The sequence below is a fragment of the Bremia lactucae genome (genome assembly GCF_004359215.1).
Source record: "Bremia lactucae strain SF5 chromosome Unknown BlacSF5_NotPlaced_17_SHOA01000003.1_2250557bp, whole genome shotgun sequence".
In the NCBI taxonomy this organism is placed as follows: domain Eukaryota; phylum Oomycota; class Peronosporomycetes; order Peronosporales; family Peronosporaceae; genus Bremia; species Bremia lactucae.
The window spans coordinates 91,023-107,883 of record NW_027152029.1 but is presented as its reverse complement, the minus strand read 5'-3'; the positions used below and the strand labels follow the sequence as shown (position 1 = coordinate 107,883).

General features: G+C 44.5%; 1 protein-coding gene across 1 annotated transcript; it reads right to left on the bottom strand.

The window, feature by feature from the left end:
* Positions 1-2,276: 2,276 nt before the first annotated feature.
* On the bottom strand, positions 2,277-10,439 carry CCR75_005459 (uncharacterized protein; the record flags this gene model as incomplete). Its single annotated transcript, XM_067963540.1, has 7 exons — positions 2,277-2,393; positions 2,454-2,859; positions 2,923-2,999; positions 3,068-3,151; positions 3,218-3,295; positions 3,358-8,928; positions 9,006-10,439. The coding sequence occupies 7 exons, from the start codon at positions 10,437-10,439 to the stop codon at positions 2,277-2,279; spliced, it is 7,767 nt and encodes a 2,588-aa protein (XP_067822732.1).
* Positions 10,440-16,861: the final 6,422 nt, after the last annotated feature.

The window sequence follows — 16,861 nt, the reverse complement described above, 5'->3', positions numbered from 1 at the left end:
AACCTGCTTCTCTTGCGTGCAGTGAGGTAGTTGTGGTGGGCGCGCAAGCGACCTCACCCAACACACTAAGTACTCTGGTTAAGTGATGTCACGGGAGCGGTAATCCGTCTCCTCGTGCGCACTTACCAAGTAGGAAGTAGTTTCAGACTGATTTATATTTAATAGAATTAAATATAAATACCTATTTTTACCAATTAAAATGATATCTTTATAGATATCATTTAATATGTATTGCGAGCGTATCTTTGTAGATTCCTTGCGTAACGGGTGACGCTAGCCGTCATCACGGATGACGCTGGGCGTCACCCCTCCTAATGTGAATGTACCCATGTGCTTCACATCCACAAGGGTTGGTCACAAATGTGCACCACACCCGAGTGTTGGGTCACTATTATTTTGTAATTGACCATCCCCTTAAGTACACCAAGTGTACTTAACTGGGACTGTGTAACATAGGGGCAACTTTAGCCCGTTACATTGCGAAACTTGCGCTTCTCAAACATACCCATGAGCAATGATGACCACAGCGATTCCTCACCCGTAGCAGGAACCTTGTGTGTACGTCCGCCTTTCACGACGTAACTACCATCTACGTTCTAAACTCGAGGTAGCGGGTCACTTTAGTGTGCAGAAGCATTTTGACAAGTTTGCCGCAGGCCATGATAAATTTGTGCAAAAAACTCGTTTGGATCGCGAAGCGGAAAAGATTTGTCGGCTGCTTTAATAATTGAGGATTTATAGCATTACTCAACGCGATCTCGTTCGGCGAAAAGTACGCGACAAACCAATCATTTCTTGCTGTTTTTCTTGACTACAGCATCTTGTATGGATAAGTATTAAACAGCGACAATCCTGTGAAAGCATTTCAGTACTCAGAATTCACGGTAGTTTCTGTCCTCGGATTTCGTAGAAAATTTCAGGCAAGAGATGATCTGTTGCGAAGAGACGTAACGTTGTCACGGGCTAAAGTTGCCCTATGTAGTGTGCCATCATCGCACCACACGGCGAGTAAAGATACATGTTGAGGGTAGAAGTCTTCTCCCTCCGCTCCTCTATTTGAGAGAATCACACGAGCCGCCAAAGAGTTCACCGAAGCGGCACATCGTGGTCACCCGCTTTTTTTCGCTTGACCAATTAAAATTGTCGCAATAGGAGCAAGTTTCGCGAAATGGATTGTTTGCATCTCAGTATCTCAAGTCGTTACAATGCTCGTCATGGGCATTCTGGTTCATCGTGCGCTCAATTATGCAGGATGTCGTCTCCATCGCTGCTGCGTGCACCAAACATCAGCATTATAACGCCTACACCCCAACCATATTATTTTTCCGGCCGATGCAATAAATTTTGTCCCTTATTCTTCGCACCTCCAGCAGTTACAAGTGCGAATTTGTCCGCGCTGGTGCTGCTCACCTAAAAATAATGTAAATTTACACGGTGACACGGTTTGTCATAAAGATCAAGACAAGCGGTGGCTCGCTATAATTTAATTAATTCTTGCCTGGGGCTCACTTGAAAAGCAGCATCGTCATCCTTTTCTCTCTTTGCCTCCGCTTTCTCTTTCACAGCTTAATTAACAAATGTTGTTGGGTTACCTTTTCACTTGGAAGCATTTGTGGCCCGCTAACGAACGACCTCTACGAGTCCGACAGACGTAACCTTTAAGTTAACAAAGAAAATGCATCATTAAATGTGCAAATTTTTCTCCGCTTCAGCATATTCTGGTCATGATGGTTGGGTTTTAGCATCCTCTACTTCCATTTGAACATTGCTGCGATCAGCACAGGTGCACCAACGAATAGCTTCTGACCGGGTGACTCGCCTTGTAATTTCGCTCTTTATAATCATGTCAAATAATACTGTTGGCACACTCGGATCATCCGCTTCAAGAAACCGAACGAAACTTTTCTCTCAGCTTCAGCGGCTGATACTTCAATTATTTGTCAGGTGCTGCGGTCTCTTTACCTGATAAAAGCCACTTAGCCAACTACTTACTATTTCATGATCAGCATCCATTAAAGTATTTCATGACCGAAGCCAGCTAAAGAGCCGTAGCGGGGCTTCCTCATCTTTTGTCGTAAGCATTCCCTGTTATGCCTTAATACCTCTTAAGAGTTCTTTACCGTCCGTATCCAGGCAGACCAAGAACTGGCGTCTTATATTCCATCACTCGGTCTTATTTATATGACGCTTGGCAGTCAAAGATCGTAGCTCTTAATCAGGCACTTTGAACATAATCATATATCGATTGTATGACAGGACGTACCTTTTCATAGAGATTATAAGTGGGTTCCTAACGACGGTATTAGAAGCCGCTGAACAGAGCCGTCCGTACCGCAAGTTAAGAATGAATCTTTGTATGCAAAGGCATCGGTTACACCCCACGAAGAATTCGTCTAAAACAAACGAAACAGACGTTAAAGCAGAAAGCTCAGCAACCGCTACAAAATACGTACCATATTAATTGCCACATTTGACGCAGCATCACCGAGAAAGTTCGTCGCAGCACCTCCAAGGAATGAAGGCTTGACGTGCACCTTACCTAAAAATGCAACCTCCCGGAAAATTGGCAGAGACCAGATTTTGACGTCGCCTCCAGCTGATCCTGACAGCACACATTCACCAGTTGGGTGCATCACAATTGTCTTGATTGAAGTCTCATGGGCATTAGAAATCGAATGAAGGAAACGTCGCTGCCTCAAATCGAAAATGTTTAATGCGCCACCGGAACCTCCCGTAATCAGCAATTGATGAATTGAAGAATATGCGACAGCCGTGGCTCCTGTGGGGTGGCAAGCTGGTGCCATAATAAGAGCTTTTGAAGCTGGTAGGAGCGTATCCCACACGCACAAACTTTTCTTTCTGAACACAAATGTTTAGCCATCGCAAGTTGGGATAAATGAACAAAATACGAATAGCTAATACTCAGATGAGGTTCCGACTGTTGCAATGCTGCTGCTTGAATTAAGGAAGACGATGTCTTCTGCGCCCTTGTCATGGCACTAATCGCACAAGATGTCATAAGTCTAGATCCCATCACAGTTATAAAGAAGAACGTCACACTTCTTACCACCATCTCTTTGTAATAAGAAGCTCTATCCAGCTCAGAAAATTTCCACATGAAAAACTGCCCCATAGCATCCACGGCTCCAAGCTGTAACCAATCAAAACAGAAATCATAGATGTCATGACCAATACTAAGCTATTCTATTTAACGTACCTGCTGGCCAAGATTGTCGAATTTCAGCGCCTTGATACTTCGCCAACCAGAAAGCATTGGCGGACTTGTTGGGTATGGCTACAAGAGAGCAAAGCAAACATAAGCAAGAAATAAAATAAGCATCTCGAACACTTGTGTACCGCCATAACGTCCTTGGTTTGAAACGCACAAACTGCACTCAGACGGTCATACGCCCACAAGTGAGCGCGACCTTTCTGATTTCCCGACACAAAAAGTGGCAAGTATGGATGCGAAGCCATTGCGGTAGGTTTGAAACTCGCTTCCGATGGCGATGCAAGTAGCTGAGCTGAATTTTGAAGCGGCGAGGGAATATTACGAGCAGCCAAACTTCTTAAAGGAGACGCATTGCTACTGCATTCTGCAGATGGATCTTGCCATTCCTTGACTGGCGAAGACTGCAGTAAAGTCGACGAGAAAAATAAATCTTTAGGTGGCGCATACATGCCTTTGAACTGTAAGTGACAATTATCAGCACCGTCGATGAAGCTAGCGCGTGAAATACCTTTACCACTACACACACTCACTTCCAGTTCTTTAGCGGCAGCTCTATTGAAGCACATGGCTCTAATAGTCGTCTCGCTGCGATAAAGACACTGCACGTGCACGGCAGCTGCTGTGGGTATGGACATCGTTCGCCGTTTACTTCGATCTGCAAACTTGGCAGCTCGCGAAAATGACGGTGAATTTAAAGCGACAGGCGACAGAACTAATTTTTGCGAACGTGGTAAGGCAACTTTTCGAGAAGCGGGCTCTGGCAGGCGTCCCCAGCGTATGTCTTCTTCTATGTTATCATTGCAATATTTAAGAAGTGTATTCAAACGCAGCAAAAGCTCATGCTTGTCAGTAAAAAGCTCCACAAGAAGAAGCCACGGACAGGTCTCACAATCACATTTCAGCAAGTGTCGCCTATTTTTGGGACGTGATGACGGGGATGATCCGATGCCATTTACAAAAAAAGCGCGAGGGCTACTGGTGATGCGAATTTGACTTGGTGACGCCAATTCTCGAGGCGATACTACCAAACTAGAAATCTCTGGGCTTGAAGGACTTTGAATTGAACGGAAGAAGTCGCCAGCCATGTTGCACAAGAGATGTTTAGTCGCAAAGCCAGCAAGTTGATGACAGTAAAATTTCCAAGTTTCGACTAGTTTTTTAATTAGTTTCCCTGCAGAATCAATGTTTTCGCCCGTAAGCTTGAGAAGATGATTAGGCATTTCTCCAGCCGCCATCATTAAGACCATCTCCCAATATGAACAAAACGAATAAAGAGGGGTGACTAAATTGCGCGACGGCATTGAATGACGCAGTCTGCTCCTTTTCACTGCAGATGAAAATGAATTTAGCTCCATAATCAAAATACAAATAGCACGGTAAAGTATTGGGACATCTTGTTGAAGCGATGCTACATCAAGTACATCTGGACCTCTGGGCGTGGAGCGACAAAGCGAAGCGCAGTTCACACATGTATCATCCCTAGCGATATCATCAAAAGCTTCTTGCGAGATCGAAATTAATTTGCCCTTGTACTGATAGATTAGGTCAAGAATTTGGTACAAGCAGCATGGATATTTCAGATAGCGACAACAGATGCAGATGGCACTATAGACTGCTGCAACTGCAACACGATAAAAGTCGCGGTATGGCAACGATTTTTGTTTCTTTGCTGGTTTCAAATCAATGTATTTTAGCCAAAGCAAAAGTCTTTCTGCCATAGCCAACAGATTTGAGCATGCCTGATCAATTTTGCGGGTGTGTGCGTGGTCAGTGGCTCCTGACATGAGGTCTCCCGAAGCTACAGTCACAATTTCTTCCGCGATATTTTCAACAATTTGAGGCAGCGAGCTCGTGAACGCAAACTGTCTGGCTGGTCCCTGAAATTGATTTCTCCACTTAGAAATCAGAAAGTGCACTGCAGCAAGACGACCGGAGCTTACTAGCGACTCGACTACAGCATGTTTGATTCTGTGCTCTAAGCGCTTTTTGCTCGTTTCCAGGACCCCCGGTATAGCATACTTTTCTCCACAGCGGACAATGCACTGAATCTCTTGGTTTAATTGATCTTCAAAATCAAGTTCCGTATCGGAAGCCGAGCTGGTAGAAGTGGTCATAGCTTCACACATCGATTTTGTAAAGGTGGCATATAAAAAATCTACTTGACTTCCTAATGCGGCATGTATAATGCGCTCGCGACAAGCCAAAAATGCTGCTACATCCAAACTTGAAGCGCTAGATCGACAAAAGTCTTGAAATAAATTAAAAGTATCACGCTGGTGAATCAGCGCTAAAACTCCAAGCCCCGCACCTTGCAAACGAAGCATGGCTATAGTATTAAGCCTGACAATTTTTTCTTTCAAAGCTAGCTTTATTGGCACAATAGTCTTTCGTAGAAAACGTAATAAATCGCAGGCACCTAGCAAGCTTTTGCCAAATGCTGACCAGTACAAATTGGATAAATCGGTATTTGCATCACTAAACATGCTTTGTATCTCGACAGCCGGTGGGCTCGCCAAAATGTCAATGGCATCGGATCTTTCTCCCAGCAAGTATTTAATTAAGAAGCACATATACACATCTCCACACTCGGAGGCTTTTGCCCAAACCGTAGTGCGAAGAAAGTCAGTACACACTTTTGTCGCGTCCAACGAGTTATCGTGTGTTCCCAAGTGGCTTCCGTATACTTTAAGGCTTGGGCTGACGCCCGTAAATGATGCTTGAGATTCAGACACTTCACCACGCTCGTCCATTAAATTATCATTACCTTCAAAGTCCCACCTTTCTGACATGCGAGCGATAAGAAATGGCAGTACGAGCGTCTCGTCCGCTTTCTCTGCCACGGACACTGCTTCAGTAATCTGTCCACCAAGTAAAAAGAATGCCGCCGATAGTGTGTAACGCTGTTTTGTCTTCAGCACAAAGGCATTTTTTAAAGCGGCATTTATCCAGCGCGAATCATTAAAGTTATTGCTCAGAAGCTCAGCAATACGTGTCTCATTGGCCATTTTGAACAGGCTAGCCAATAAATTATTTTTTCCCAACAGCACGTAAAATACAGCGACTGCAAAGGGATCTCGGTTTGCTGCATATTCAACTTGCGCCACCTTTTCTACAAAATGAAATAGCTTTGCATAGCTTTTAAGCCAAAACGGTAGTCGTAGGTGCTGAAACTCATTCCAGCTCATAATAACATCAGATAAGCATTCTTGCAGTATTTCCGATTGGTAATCACTAAGTGCTCCCCATGCAATTTGTTCAGAGCAAAGGCTAGCAACGGCTCGAATATTTTTAGCTCGATTTCTGAATGGTTCTTTTGCGATGGTCATACTAGGTAAGGCGCTAGCTGAGAGATAAGATGGCCATAACAAAGATGCCTGGAAACGAAGAGCCGCTTCGTCTTTCGGCCGGCTGCTGTCATTCTCCCAGCATACAGTTCTCTTAGTGCCAGCAACGATTGCGAGGAAAGCTTTCTGTTCTTGAGATGTCATGAATGTCAAATAGCGCTTGTGCTCGAAAAAAAATGTACGAAACTCATCTGTTGTTAGCTTCGACTTTAATGTTGCTGCTGCTTTAGCAGGGTAATTAATTGAAGTAGGATAAGAAGAAGTATTGAATGTGTTTGCAATATCCAAACCTCGGTCAGAAATGTTGTATCGGCGAGGTAAATCATGCTTCGTTGCAAAAAGGTCACAAGCTCTAGCTGGGGCCGACGTAGCTGCACCAGATATAGTGCCTATAGATCCCTTTTTTTGTTTGCCTCTTAGATAAATGTCTGATCGTTCATCGCTCAATGTTTCATAAAAAGACGTAAGCAGCTGAGAGAGCGAGATTAAAGGAAGACCTCGAAGCGCTGTGTCGTCTGTCGCTTGTAAGAAACACATTTTTTCATGATCCAAAATTTTGGTCTTCATGTGCTCAAGAACAGTCTCAAGTGTCTGAAAAGACCCACGAGCGAGCAAGTACATCAGCGTTATCGGGTGGTGCGCAGTAAAGCTCTTTGTGAATGGCTGATCGACAAGAGGCCGTTCGTGATAATATATTGGCGATTGAAAGGGCGGATGTGACTCAGACAGGGAGTTTCCATCAATGTCTCGAAGATTAAAGTGCGCAAAACTGGACTCGACTTGGACAAGACCGTAAGGGTAGCTAGAGATTGATAAAATATTCACGGGTCTTAAACCAAGGCGACTAGATGACCAGATGATGCTCCATTTATTAGTCGACAAAGCGCAATCAAACTTTAGCATGCCGATCGCCGTAGTCGTCAGGAAAATAAGCTCGCAGTCTCGCTCATAGGTAATCGGTGGAGTCCACTCTAACGCAACTACTTGGCCAAATTGCTTTTGCGATATACTGACAACTCCTTCCAACAAGCATTCCATCGCAGGAAAAATGCATATCTTATTATAAGCTTCAGTTTTACCCTCTTTAAACAGGATCGCAACTCTCCCGCAAGAGCTAAATTTAAAACACTTAAATTTTAGTTCCTTGTCTTCAATATTGAATGCAGTATGAGACGTTCGCATCTGAGAAGCAGTTTTTATTAACGTGCCAATATTTACGTGGTGAGCAGGTTTCACGATAAGCAATTCATCGGCATATGCAACGTTCCACAAAGTCAGCTGCAAATCTCTGTCAAAAGTTGCGAAAATGACTTGATATATACTTAGTAGTGGAACACTAACAATACCCAAAATTTTGCTGGTGGCCACATCGACTGCAGTCTTTCGGTATGGCTTGATGGAAGAAGTTTTTCCCTCGATCGAAAATAAACAGAGAGTAAGCTTACTTTCACCTCTGTGAAGGCCAATGACCAGACTGCAATCTTTTATCGTTCGTTGAAAAAGACCTGAAGGTGGATTTTTGTTCCATTTCGTCTTTATAGAATCAGGAATTTCAACAGCGATCAATTCACCTAAGGAATCAGCTTCTTTATTATCATCTATATAAAACAAAGCCACTGTCAACGCATTATTCTTGGGACTTAAAAGTGACACTGTTTTACAAGATTCTGGATTACCAACATCATTTGGTGCATTTCCTGTCAGTCTTCCACCAGAAATTACCATTGCAACATGCATCTTTCCCTGAATAACCATGTAAATCACTCCTCGCTTTGAAAAAAACGCTGTCTGTGTGAGTGAGCCCTCAACGTTGTCAGTATTCGATTGAGAGGCAACTGATTGTCTGCGCAACGACCCGCTACCCATAAAGACATTCAATCTATTAGCCATGTTCGTGACAGCAACCTTGACAGGAAGTCCAGCTGGATCGTCTTGAGATTCGAAATGGCATCCTGGCGTTTCATTTACACTTGAAATTGATGCCGCTTCAACATGTTCCTTTTCTGTGGCACTCATTAAGCTACTGCATACAGGATATACTTCGCAACTTTGAACACAAAAAGGTTCTGACCCATTGCGTGTCTTTCCAAAGCAGCTCTCAGCTTTAAGTAATAGTTTTGCGCAAAATAATTGACTCTTTTTGTTTTTCTGTTGATACAATACTTCCAAAATAAAACCTGCAGAGCCATTATAGTCTTGACAGTAGAGCCGGTAAGCCATTAATTTACGCCACAGAAACTTTAGAAGCATACCTATGTAATCAGATGAGCAGACATTGTACACGATTGCATTAACGAGCTGTTCGCGAAGGGAATGATAGTGAAGGAGAAGCGACAATTTGGGAGAATTGCCCTGATTTCATTACAGATAGAAATAAATTGGTATGCGGTTAGTTGACTCTCACTGAAGCTCAATAACACGTATTGTACCGTAAAGTGAATCGTTTCCACCCGATAGATGCAGAAATCGCCATTACTGAGCACACAATACATTAAATTCACTAAGAACGTCTTCTCGAGCGCTGCGTTCCCACAAATGAATGCTTTTCCCTCACGACTATCAGCCGCCGCATTATACTGGTCTTGAAGCAGCTGAGCGTTGATATTCGTAACATTATTCATGCGTTGACTTTGTAACTTATTTCGATACGCCTCCTTTAATGAGCCACAGCCATAGTGATATAAACATAGTGCATCCATCACAGTATTTTCATTCAGCATTGATTCATGGATCGACGATGCCAAAATCGATGAATCATGAGCCCAATAATGATTCACTAAGCCGAATTCTTGAAAAACAATTCCAAAATTTGCATCATTATCCCAAAACGAATAACTACAGACATCCGTGACAGTAAAATGTTTCCATAATACAAAATTCCTCAACGGAGCGACATTTGCCCTCCAAATGTACACATTACCAGCTCGATCAAGTGCGAACAACATATCATACGCTCCCATAGTCGTGGCATCATTGGATCGCGCGTCGTACACATTAATATCTTTCGACCATACTAAGGAAACAAGCGCACGGGTATGTGCAAGAAATATGGACTCAGGCGAACTTTCATGCGGTGACAGTGCACCTAGATCCCAGACTTTCACAATGCGATCATGGATACCTGCTGTTGCCACATATCTACCGCTAGGTGTCACATCAAAATGGCACACGTGGAAAATCGGTAGAGATGTGTCCATGTCGGATCCTCCGCCACCCGACAACACGACTGCGCGTTGTAAATAAATCTGCACAGAGTCGTCCACAACTTTCCAAATATATAGCTTTTCGCCAGCTCCCAGAAGAAAGAGGTCATCTCCGCTTTCGACCCACTTTAAATGATTCAGATGGCGGTCGTCACATTGCCAGCGCGCAGACTCGGCCCATTTCGGCAAGTGGAGATGCAGATGAGTCTTCTCGTAATCATAACTATATAAAAAGTCGTCTTTTAAGAACCCGGATGACGGGTGTGAGCGAGTTCCCTTATCTAAAGCTCGAGAAGCCACGGCTGCCGCTCTGTTGGACGTGGCGCTTGCAGGCATTAGAATCACGCCGCCGCCTTTATCAATCAAAAGTGCAAGCGCGCCACGCGCCGCAATTTTACTGGAGTTGAACCGCACGCATTGAATGGCATGCTGTGCATCCCAGACTTGCCACAGCACGAATTTAGTGTTACAATTGCTCTGAATACTAGCAGAAGACATTGGAACCGGAGGCATTTCCGCCAGGATCACCAGTAGCGACTTTGAGGCATACATCAAAAAGCGGCAGGATTCAAAAAATGCCTGACAAAGTAGCAACTCCGCTTGCCTGCTTGCGGATGGCGCACATACTGCGACGATATTTTCCTCGAGACGAAATCCCATTCTTACCTGTGAATTATAGACGACATTTGTTACGAATTGATTTTGGCATAAAAGTTTGGTGAAAGATCAGTTATTTCTAAGCTAGCCAATCGCCAGACAACACGGAATTATCTGTTTAGGTAAGTTGGGGCACTTTATCGCATTAAAAAGGATCGATATAATTATAACAATGTTTCTATAAGTGCTTTATTACTGTATTTTCGTAACGTAGATTATCCTAATCAAATTTGGTGATGGAGTGCAAGCTTCTTCTGTTTCTTGCTCCAAGTTGTTCAACCTTGCCACAGTTGGTAGCAGCAAGTGGATCATCCGCGGTTCGTACGAGCTCAAATCTCTATATTCAAAATTCAAGTCACGATGGAGCTTACTCCGAAGCTGTAACGGGGCACTACGACTTGTACTGCTTCAGTACAAGTCCACTTCGCACTGCTTCAGTTGCGAGTGGTGTCTTACGTTATTTCACGTACACTAGTACGTGCAGAGGAAGACTTCTCTTTAAGGTAACTAGCTTAAAGAGGGTTAAATGAAATCTGTATTAATATAATTAAGTATCTCTCCTATCTATCTTGTCAATGCTAACTTAATTATAATCTAATACTTAACATGCAATTGAATTCTTATCTTATCTTATCTGTATCTCTCTTTTGTTTATCTCTACAGCTGATTAGTCTGCGGAATAAATAAATATAATGGTCTTTACCTATTTATGGATAAGAATTCTGAACATTACTATATAAAGTAATATCCTCCAAATATAATCTACCTTTTTCATAATATATTATTAACAACCTTGAAGTGTTAATTTCATGTAACGATACACCCCGTTACATCACCCCTCCCTTTAACAATCACTCTGACTGTCATTGGATGGAGTGGTCACTATGTGACCACATAATTTTTAAAATGATGTTGATTGGTCAGAACCATCATTGTAAATTCCATCGCATGAAGAAGAAACTTATGCGGGGTGTCGATAGTGCTGCGCCTTCGGCTGCGGTTCGTGCAGCCGCGGGTGTCGCACTGTTATCTCTTGCAGCAGACGGAACGTCTGCCGTAGTATCTTCCACTCGCACAACACTAGATGTTGCGAGTGCACGTGGTGATTCACCACGTGAATACGACCCCTCTTTGGAGGTCGACTACGAATGCGAGTCGGACGAAATGGCCGACTCGGGGAGAATGGAACAGTCGCCTGATAGACGTCAGGCGGTTGACTATGAGCCTTCGAATGAGAGGGCTCATTCTGATAGACGAGTTAATAGTCTATTTGGATCCGACGATGAGGATGATCCCTCATCGCCCGTTCCGTCTCCCGTACGGTCACCTGCACCTGTTATGTGCAAGGTGATGACGATGGCGTAAGCCATCGTAATAAAAGTTCTTGTGGTACCCCTGCTTCAGTGGGTACCACTCAGGGGAGTGAAGACAGTAAAATGTCTCATCTCGCCCCTGAGAAGAAGCCGTGGCTTTTGCCAGAACGTCTAATCAATAGCTTGTCTGAAGAAACTACTCCTCACAACAAATATCCTTTATTTATTGCGACAAAGCTACATGGCCTTGAACCCAGCGCGAAGAACTTTCGGGCTGAGAAGATTTTTATCTCGATGCCTTTCTTAAGCATCGCTGGTTTAGTGGCAACAATAAGCGAGATAAAGTATCGCTTATGCAAGCCTGGAGCGCGTTCATTCGCAATGTCAATGACATTGGACGCGAGGCCTGGTTTCAAAAACTTAACGCGAATCGCGTTAAGTTTGAGAAACGAACTCCAAACGGTGCAAAGTATAAATTGCATCGGTTGTCACGTGAGGCTGGGCTTTCATGTCTCGGGTGGGGTGATCCCTCTACGCGTTGTGTCGACAACACGAAACGAGCGAAATGGGATGTTTACTTCCTTTCTTCGCCCTGGGGAAGGGCTCGCATCTCTATTGACATGCGTGATGCGATTGAGGTTTTGCAATCAATTTACAAGCACCAGGCGCGTGTTTTCCGATGGGCCTTCTGAACCATCGGGTGGGTCTCCTCATACTGACGGACGAGGCCCTCAACGTCAGCAACCAGCTGGGAACGAGATTCCCAGCTGTCATGTTAAGGTGGATAACCACGCCAGCGAACAAGATAACTCGTTCGCTGCCCCTTCACATCAAAGTGGTTCTGGATACGTTCCACAAGGAAACGTCCGTCGGAATCTACCAATGGATGTGGTGGAGGAGGGAAAATTAGCTCCGAATCGTATGTCGGATCTAATGTCAAGGATCGAAAAATTGGTCACTTCCTCCATGATTTGGAGGAGGGACTTGACTACGAGCGCGGCAAGCGTCGCTCGTTGAAGCAGACGGTGCAGGCTCACCATATTGAGCGGTTGGGAGACCGTTCGAAGAGTGCGTACTCCATGTTGGAGTACGAACGAAAATATCATGCTGTTCGCGATGAGATGATGTCGTCAGTCATTGTAGTTTCGAGGATATTCGGAACCGGCATGAGAAACTTCAGGTTCAACATGAGAATCTGGATCACGATCACACGAATCTTTTGGAGATTCTTGAAAAGGGTGGTGAAATCCGTCCTCGGAAGAAGCCACGTACTGATGGTACGGGCGGAGCCGTACACAATAGAATTGCCACGTAGGATGCGAACGCATCCTACGATTTACGTTGGTCGGCTCCGCCCGTACCATCCGTACGGACCGGAACCCATGAATCTAAGCCTCGTTGAGGAGGGAGAAGGAGAAGTTATCGCTTAGCGACTGGGACTCGTGTCACCGTTCCTAAATTTCCGTTGAAGTTAGGTATTAAGTTTCTGGACTTTGACAGTGTGTAACGCTGTTTCTTCCTTGATTTGGATTCGAGATATGATCTCATTCTTGGTATGGCCTGGCTTGAATACCATGAGTCATGGATAGATTGGAGGTCTAAGACCTTAAATGCAACGCGCCATGTTTCTAGCAAAGCTTTAGAAGTCATGACCCACCTTTGCAAAGCAACAAAAGTGCTATTTGCGCGACTCACTGACCGAATATGTCAGTGTGCTAGACATTGGAATGTCTAAAATAATGAAGTAAAATGTTAAAAAACACTAGGGGGTACGTACTCCGTCGAGTACCACTCGTTCCAGTTACGAATTTTCAGTACAAAATTAATTTTTTCAAAATCACTGAATGCTGAAAGCAATATAGGCCTAGGGCGAGTCATCAAGGGTTTAATATCCTGGAGTGGCACATCTAAGTCCACCGAACGTGGTGGGCCGAGGTGGAACCATACTGAGTGTCTGTTGTGATACTATTGGCAAGTTGCCAGGGCATTTCGGGTCAAACCCCTCTGATGCACGTGAAGTGACACGTTAACAATCACTGGACAAGAATTTTGAGTTACACAACTCCTCGTCGAATGTCGGATTGGACATCAACTCTGGTCAAATGTTAAGAAACTTAAATCTTGGAAGTCCCGGCCTCTAAAAGGCGTATCGTCTCGACTTCGAGACAGCAGAGACGCGAAGCGTCTATAACGCCAGAAAGTGATATGAGCGAGCAGTTGCATACGCTTGCAAATGGTGTACCGGTAGCATCGAAGGAGAATTTAGCCTTGAAGCAATCCCTTCGTTACATGCTGTTTTAGAGCTAGACGAAATGTCTATTGATGAGTGTGGCCGAGCCTCAAGAGCTGGCGACTTGTCTGAGATGGTGATTAATCGACCAAACATTTAGTCAAAATCATCATCTCTTCTGGATGAAGCCGTCCGGGAGAACATAAAAAGCTGTACATTGTGCGCGGAGTGGGCCATCGGTCATTACAGATCCCATCGATTCATTCTATTGTTGAGGAATTTCAAGAAAGGGTTTGTACCAACCCACCATCGGTTTTACCTCCAGATAGAGGTGTCCGTCTTGAAATCGACTTGGTTCCTGGAACCAATACTGTGTTACCCGCACAGTGGCCTTTAACAAAAGAACAGTGTGACGTCGTTGACGATTCCTTCCGTGCCAAGCTCATAGAACTTTCGCGCTGAGGAAGATGGTATGGTACGCGAGAATAAATCTTCACTTCATCACCGAAATTTTGTGTCAAAAAGTCAAATGGTGAATGGCGCATTATACATGCTTTTAATAAGCTTAATGCTGCCACTATACCAGCACAAACCCCCATACCTCGAAAGGATGTTCTCCAGAACAATATGGTGGGAATCGCGATGTACAGTGCCCTTGACTTAATCGATGGTCATTACCAACTGCTCATGCGAGCTAACGATATCCCGCTTACAGCAATTAGCACCCCAAGCGGTATGCTATGGGAATGGTTCGTTGTGCCGCAAGGGCTCTCCAACGCCCCGGCTCCATTTAAATGTCTAGTGGCGCAACTTTTCCACCCTTATCTAGTTTCTAGCTATACGCAGACTTATTTTAATGACATTTTTGTCCATAATCGTGCGGAGCAAGGTCGGCCGGATGTGGAAAAAATTCACATCGACCATTTGCTAGTAGTGCTCTACAAATAAATTGTGTGCCAATGCATCTAAACGCATTTTTGGCGCAGAAGAAATTCCCGTTTTAGAGTGCTTCATTGGGAAGCGAGGCCTTAAAGCGAATCCCGCTAAGGTAAGAACCATAGTTGGTTGACCGGTTCCTAACAATTAAAATGATTTAAGTAGGTGGTTGGGCCTCGCCACCTACTTGCACAAATATAGCGAAAATTGCGCTGATATGGCTAGGCCATTATTTAATCTCCTTATAAAGATGTTGGACTATCACCGAAAGTGATGCTATTGAAGCAATTAAGGATAGTCTTATCCATGCCACGATTCTTGCTCTGCGAAACCTAAATGCGGCTAAGTCGCCCCATCTCTCTCAGAAAATGGCTCGATGGCTTTAATTTTTTGCCGAATACAATTTTGAAGTGGAATATAAGCCTGGCAAGCAGAATACTTTGGCTGTGCGGTATCACGCAGGCTGGATTATGCGCTCTCTCATTTAACGACTATAACGTCACCTATAACTGAATTAATTTGTTCGGCTTACGTCAAGGATGACCAGTGCGCAGCTCTGCTGCGAGCTCTTAAGAGCACTGAGTCGGACATTAAATTGTCGGCAAATGCGTGCGAGCTTACATCGATTTTTTATCGACAACGGCATGTTGCTTAATTACACAGATGCTGCATATACTCTGCGCATCGTTGTTCCTCAGGATGAGGATTTAACGTTTCGAATCCTCTATGAGGCACATAATACTGTTGTTAGTGGTCATCTCGTTAGAGGAAGAAGCTATGGCTCCGTGAGCTAGATTTATTTGTGATTCAAAGATTTACAAAAGGGTATGCACATACGTTCGCACATGCGAAACTTGCCAACGGGTCAAAAACTCGGCTGACGCTGCTGCGCCACTGGCCAGTCTACCCGAACCCACAGGGTGTTGAGAGTCCATAGGAATGAATTTTTTGGTTGGCCTACCGAAAGATTCTGCCGGTAACACAGGCATCATGATTTTTTCTAACCGGTTAAGCAAAACGGCTCATTTAGCAGCTGTGCCGGATATCATTGATGGTGAAGGCACAGCAACGCTGTTTATTGATCACGCGTTCTGACAACACGGTTTGCCTGCGGCAATTGCCTCTGAACAAAACTTCCGTTTCACGGGTGAATACTGGATATCGATCTTTGGAGTGCTTGGCACCAGATTTAACATGTCCAGAGCGGATCATCCGCAGACCGATGGTCAAACTGAACGTGTCAGTCGCGTCATTGAAGTCGTTCTGCGCAATGTGTGTGCTGAGACACCAAAGCACTCGAGCACACTACTCCCGGAAGTGAAGTTGCGTTAATTAACGCTTTACATGCCTCTATCGGCTATACTCCATTCTACGTAAACGTTCTCACACACCCACGCGTTCCGTTAACGATACCACTACGTGGTTCAGGGCTTGGCGGGGAAGAATTAGCCGATAGGCTTGCTGATATCAGCCCTGTTACCGTTCGGAAACAAGTAAGCGAAATTTTCGCAACGCGATTAAGTGTCTTAAGACATGTGCGTGACGCGATGGCTGATAGCCAAGACGAACACAAAGAACAAGCGGATGCCAAAGGCAGAAGTTGTATTGATTCTTATGCGGTCGGAGATCGAATTTTGCTAAAAGCTAAGAACCTACCTACAAACTTGGTTTTCGCGACCTTCAAGACCAAATTGCGCCCGCGCTTTATTGGACCATTTGGGGTGGTGGCCAAGAAGGGCCTAGCTTACACGCTAAACCTTACTCACAAGACCCAGATTTCTACGTGGGCTTGATTAAGCTTTATTGGGAAGGCGCTTCCGCCGAGACAGGCGGCCATGGCGCAGATTAGTGTATCCTCACCGGGATGTCCAGCAGGCCCTCTAAACGAGGTTGTTGACGCTCCAACGTTGACAGAAGGTTTTGGATCGCGTCAAAAGAGCCCTCAA